Source organism: Neophocaena asiaeorientalis, unplaced genomic scaffold, assembly GCF_003031525.2.
Source record: "Neophocaena asiaeorientalis asiaeorientalis breed wild unplaced genomic scaffold, Neophocaena_asiaeorientalis_V1.1 scaffold629, whole genome shotgun sequence".
NCBI lineage: Eukaryota > Metazoa > Chordata > Mammalia > Artiodactyla > Phocoenidae > Neophocaena > Neophocaena asiaeorientalis.
Genome location: NW_020175468.1, coordinates 4,558,041 through 4,563,659, shown reverse-complemented (window position 1 = coordinate 4,563,659; position 5,619 = coordinate 4,558,041). Strand labels below are relative to the sequence as shown.

Genomic DNA, 5,619 nt, shown 5'->3' with positions numbered 1-5,619 from the left:
TTCTCCCGCCGACCCCGCGTCTCCCCCCTCACCACCGATGCCAGGCCCAGTTCTCTATTAGGGTCTCTGTCCCAGTGTGTGTGTGTGTGCCCGTCCCCCTCCCCGTCTGTCCGTGATTCTCCCTTTGTTTTCCCTTCGCCTCAGGCCGCGCTTTTTGCCTCCCCCCCGCGTGTGCCTCTGGTTCAGGGCCTCAGTTTCCCCATCGGGACAACGGAGAAGGCAACAGGCCGTCCGGGAGGGCTAAGGGCGCGAAGCCGCCTCCGCCCCGAGACTGAGCTTCTGCACGCCTCCGTCTCCAGGGTCCTCCGAAGGCCCCCCTCACTCCCCATCTCGGCCCGCGCTCCGCCCCTCGGAATTCCCGGCTCCGCAGGGGGGCGGGTCTGGCTGGGAGAAGGGGCGGGGGAAACGGGCTAGAAAGTTTGCAGCAACTTTTCTTGAGCGTAAGTCAGTCTCTGGAACGGATGCGCGTGGCCCGCGCAGGCGCAGTGGTAGGAGGATGGCTGCGCTAGCTGCCAGCCCAGCCTCCCCTTCACCGCGGCCTGGTGGCACAGCTGGGCCACAGCTGGACAAGAGGCGGTGCCTCCTGGTGGCCCGCTCTTCTCCTCCTATTGGCCGGATGTCGAAGCCACGCCCCGCATCCCACCCCCACCCCTGATACGTCCGCTTCGCCTCCCGCTAGCTTGCTGCCAGGCCATTGGCCACCTCCACTCGCCTTCCTATTGGCCCACTGAAAAGCCTCCTGCCCTCAAAGCAAACAGCGGACACGAAGGAATTTCAGAATTTTGGGCAGACGAGAGGGCCTTTTATTCGCGAGGATCGGGGGTGGGGTCCTAGGTGGGGAAAGACAATAAATACCGAGGAATGTCGGGGTCTCAGTGCATCCAAAATGTGGATTAGGGTGCTGGGGTCCTGGAGCCTGTCAGCGAGTCGGAGGAAAGGTCAATAAATACCCATACTGCCGAGGCGGGCGGAGCCGGCTGTGGCTCCGAGAACAGCGCACGTGAGGAGGGCGCGAGAGTCCCCGAAAAAAGCGGGGCTGTCAAAAGGTAAAGGCGGAGCTCGCGCTAGACGTTCACCGCGGCAAGAGAGTCTTCCCGGGAGGGCAGGGCCTCATGCACAAGGAGGATTTCTGGTTTGCAAGCCGATGTGGGTGGGGGTGCCTGGAGGGTGGAAAACAGATGCCGAGCCCTGGCCCTGCTGCCTTCTCTAGGTCGCAGCGTGCCCATCTACGTCGGATGCCTCAGCTAGGCCGGAGAAAGGAAGAGGTCCGCGATCCTCCCAGCAGCAGCAGCAGCAGCAGCAGCATTCCCGGCTACAAGCCTCCCTGGAGCCGCGGCCCCGGCTCCTCCCTCCCCGGCCGCCAGGGGGCGGGCCCGGATCACAGGGCTGGAGCTGGGGCGGAAACCCACGCTCGGAGTGCTGTGAACTGGGGGGCGGTGGGCGTGGCTTCTGGGCCGTGCCTGGGTCACCAAACCCTCCAGCGGAGCCCAATTGAAGGACAGGCTCGGGTTCTAGGGTTCAGGCGGCGAAGGCGGCTCCCGGGCGGGGTCAGACTGTGGCAAGATAGCCGGCGCAGGCCACCAACCCAATGCAGCCCAGGGCGGCGGCACCAGCCAGAGCAGAGGCGAACAGGAGCAAGGAACGCGCCTCCGATAGGCCAGGCCTAGGGACCTGCGGGGAGAGGGCGGGGGTCAGCACTGGCGACGCGGGCCTCTGATTGGCTCCTGGGGCCAGCCCCGCCTACGCCCATAAGAGGGTCCACACACTCCCTGCACCTGCCCCGCCCCCTCACAGCGCGAGTAGCTGTGATTGGTCGGCTCGCAAGCCTAAGTCTTGTCCCAACTCCTCATTGGCTGCCTCCTAGAGGCCTGTGTTGATTGGCTGTCCGAGTATCCTCCCTCCCCGCCGCGGGCCCCACCCCGCAGAGGCGCAGCTAAGCAGAGGCGGCTTGGGGTACGTGGAGCTGGGCGGGGGCGCGCGACGGGCGGGCGTGAGCAGCCGGACGTACCCTGGCAGGGAGCAGCAGGTGGCGGCGGTGCATGGGGCCTGGCCCCACCAGCGGGCACTGGCCCAGAGCCACGGCCGGGGGGCCATCTAGCTGGAGAGAGAAGGGACAGGTGACCCGATCCGAGCCCAGCTCGGCACGGCCGCCCTCGGCGGGGTGCAAGAGACAGAGAGGGGAGTCGAGGTCGGGGAGGTCATCTAGGGAGATCCTGGATGGGATTTCGGGAGAGGCCTGAACCGAGGGAGATCTGGTAGATTTGGGCATGAATGGAGGGTGTCTGCTGACTGGAACCTCAAAGAGGTAGGGGTGAGCCTCTAAGTCTGGACAGGGGTACGGGGAGATGGGGACAGAGTCTGCAAAGGGGGCAGCAGGCTTGACGCAGGGGAAAAAGAGGGGTCTTACATGGGAAGGTGGATCCGTGGCCCGGGGACTGGGGACCCCCGTGACAGCTGGAAGGAGAAGAGAGAGGCATAGGGCGCGTGGAGGGACGGAGAAGGGCGGTGGCGCGGCGTGCCCCAGCCTGGGCCCCTCACCCTCCCCCAGGTGTCTACTGTGGTGGATGAGGGACTCGCCTGCGGCTCCCCCGGCCTGAAGCAACTCCATCCGCTCCTGCAGCTGCCGGACGTGCGCCTCCAGGTCTCGGTTACGGGCCTGGGCCTCGCGGAGCTGGCTGCAGGGGAGGTAAGGACCATGAGCCCTTCGGGATTTCGGCTAGAGAGGCTGCTAAAGGTAGTGACTGTCCCTGACTCCCGACCCTGACCTGGCGAAGTTCTGGTTGGCCGTTCGGATGGCCTCCAGCTCCTGGCTCAGGCTCTGTCGGGTGAGCACCTCCTCCTCCAGGGCCTCCTGGAGTTCCCGCAGCGTCACCTGGTCCTCTGCCACCGCCTCCGGAATGGCCTCCGGAACTGCCGCTTCAGCCTGGGTATGGGAACCGGGCTTAGGGCTGCCTGTGGCTCCTGGAGCATTCGAGACTTAGGCATAGGTTCCAGGCCTGGGATCCTCCTTTGACCTCTATTCCTGCACCCCCAAGATCTTTCTGGAATCCCCACAGCTCCTGCAGTGATCCAAGCCCCCTCCTTCCCTAACCCAGCCCAGCCCTCATCTCCAGCCTTTAATCTGGTCTCCTCCCATCCACCTTCCACACCAAAGGGCTGTTCCTGTAACACGACGCAGCTTGACCACGTCCCTCCCCTGGAGAATCTCTCCAGCCCCTCAGTGCCCTCAGGAGGAGGCCCACCACATGAAAACTAAAGGCCCTGTCTGGTGTGCGTCTGCTGGCCTCTCCAGCCTCCCCTCTCCTCTCTCCTCACCCTCCTTCCTCCTGGAACAGCGCAGCCTTACTACCCTCCTTTCACGTTTCAGAGCAAACCAGCTGGTTCTCACCTCAGAGCCCTTACCCTTCTCTTTGCTGACCAGTGGGTGGTCCTCCTGCTTCTCCAGGGCTTCCCCTCCCCAGAGAGTTCCCCTCCATGCACACTCACTGACCTGTTTTAATTTCTCTGTGGGGATCATTTCTGACTGAAGTAGCCTTGTCTCTACTTTGTTTTCCATCTCTTTCTGTCAAGGAACCTCCCAGAGGGCCTAGCACTCCGTGGCGCACACTATCCCTGAAGGCCTCCACTTTTCTCTCGATTCATCCCTCACTGACCCTCTCCTCTAGAGACTCCTAAAGACTCACCGTTTCCTCTGGTGGGGGCACCGTGGGTTCCAGGCTGGGCTCTTGCAATGGCTCAGGCAACGCCTCGGCCTCCAGTTCCATGGGCGTGGAGCCCGGGATCTCATCATCCCTGGGGAGAGGAAGAGGGCGAGGGGAGGAAGAGCAGGGCCTCACGCCGGATCCTCAGCCAGGACTCCCTAGCCTGTGCCCTGGGGCAGCCAGACCTGAAGGCTCCAGGCTTGATGAGGGGGAGGGGCAGAGTGAAGGGAATAAATGGCCAGGCTGGTGAGACAGGTCCTCCTCTTGTTAGGAAAAGGCCTGCCCCTGGCATGGCCTCAGGCCCCTGGAAGCTGGCCTCTCTGCACCTTCCTTGGGAACGTGGGGTCAGGAAACCCATGTTGTAGGATCTGCCCATCTCTGTCTCCATGTGCGCTTTACAGGCCCCCTCTCCTAAGGGCCTCAGGAAGTGAGGGAGACACTCCCAGCTCTGGCCACCTCCAAAGGGGTGGTCTTCAGACTGGGTGTTGGACCCCAAGCCTGACTCTAGACAGCAGCCACCCCTCCCACCCCCAGACCCAGGTGCTGAGAGGAAGACAGACCCTCCCAAGGAATATGAAATTGCAGTAAAAGTGACGTCCCCTCCAAGCCAGCAGTCCCTCTTGTAGAAATATGTCTCAAGGACCCAATGATGCTCGACAAGCACCAAGACCAACCTGCGGCTGTTCATCCAGCCTGGGTCATGACAGAGGCCTGTTAGCTGAGTCCTGACCCGCCCAGTAAGGAGAACACTCCCCAGCGGGTCAGGATTGTGTTACAGTTTGTTCAAGAAATGGCACTTGCGGTACATTGTCCAATAACAAAACAGATCAGAATCCAGCATGTTCTCGCAGCTGTTAAGTACGTGTGCTGTGAGCCAGGGACACACAAGGCCGCTGCTGGCGGCCTTCCTTTTTCTCATCCCTATTTTCTAATATACTTGTGATAAGCAATGTATTATCTTCAGAATCAATGTTTTAAGAAGGCTTTGTGGTTATGTAATTCAGTGAGTCTGTGTTCTTTTAAGATTGATGTAACAATTCTAAACAACTTATTCTCTAAGATTTTGAGGTCCCATGACTGTATACTAGAAATCTAAAAGTGGAAGGTCAGAAGATTCCGGAAGGCTGAGCCTGTGACTCTGAGGTTTTACATTTGAATCTAAATTTCAAAGTATTTATGGTCTGAGAATTTAACGTCCTACGATTCTGGGCTTCTAAAAGCCCTTAGTCCCAAGACAATAAGGTTCCGAGACTGACCCTGCAATTCTCCTGGGCACCAACAGGCCAGGATGTGATAACCCCGAGCAGCCTCCTGGGGCCTCTGGAGGCAGGACCCCCCCACGCCCACCCCACCCCCATCCACTCCTCTCAAGCTGCACAGGGTGGCACTTACCCAAGGGCCATGCAGGAATAGGAGGAGTAGCCCACGAAAGGCAGGTGGACCCCCAGTGGCGTGCCCTCCTGCATATCCGACAGCGTCTCCTATAGGAGAGAAACACAGATGTGAGGTGACCAGCAGCTGTCAGGGATGGCCCCTCACTCACCCCTTCCCAGTCTTGGCTTAAGTGCCCTGCCACCCCCCCCCCACCCCAGCCTGGGGTCTATCTAAAGTGGACCCTGCGTCATTTTCTTTCATTACATCCTGCTGCTTCCCTCAGGGCACTTGCCACAGTATAATTATATACTTCTCCAGACTGTAAGTAGATGAGGGCAGGGACCAGGGCTGACTTGGTCCATGTGTGTCCCCTGCTGTGCCCAACACAAAGGCAGTCAGGCTGAACAAGCACGGGATAGCTCATACGACAGCTGAGAGAGAGATGGCCTAAGCAAGGGAGATTCCTCTATGGTGCTTTCTCACCTCTCATCCTTCCAGGTCTCAGCTCAGATAGCCCCCTCCGCCAGGAAGCCCTCCAGGGCCT

General features: G+C 60.6%; 1 protein-coding gene across 3 annotated transcripts in view; it reads right to left on the bottom strand.

Annotated features, from left to right (window-relative positions):
* Nucleotides 1–769: 769 nt before the first annotated feature.
* DMPK (DM1 protein kinase) overlaps nucleotides 770–5,619 on the bottom strand; it is a 9,846-nt gene continuing 4,996 nt past the window's right edge. Inside the window, exons 9-15 of one of the 3 annotated variants that reach the window (XM_024768639.1) lie at nucleotides 5,094–5,182; nucleotides 3,684–3,792; nucleotides 2,766–2,923; nucleotides 2,578–2,675; nucleotides 2,408–2,454; nucleotides 2,009–2,098; nucleotides 770–1,671 (exon numbers count right to left, since the gene is read on the bottom strand). In XM_024768639.1, coding sequence (XP_024624407.1) covers nucleotides 1,549–1,671; nucleotides 2,009–2,098; nucleotides 2,408–2,454; nucleotides 2,578–2,675; nucleotides 2,766–2,923; nucleotides 3,684–3,792; nucleotides 5,094–5,182 — 714 coding nt within the window. In that variant the 3' untranslated portion in view covers nucleotides 770–1,548. Of the gene's footprint in view, nucleotides 1,672–2,008; nucleotides 2,455–2,577; nucleotides 2,676–2,765; nucleotides 2,924–3,683; nucleotides 3,793–5,093; nucleotides 5,183–5,619 lie in introns of all 3 variants that reach the window. The other 2 variants (XM_024768638.1, XM_024768637.1) reach the window with 2 other exon arrangements.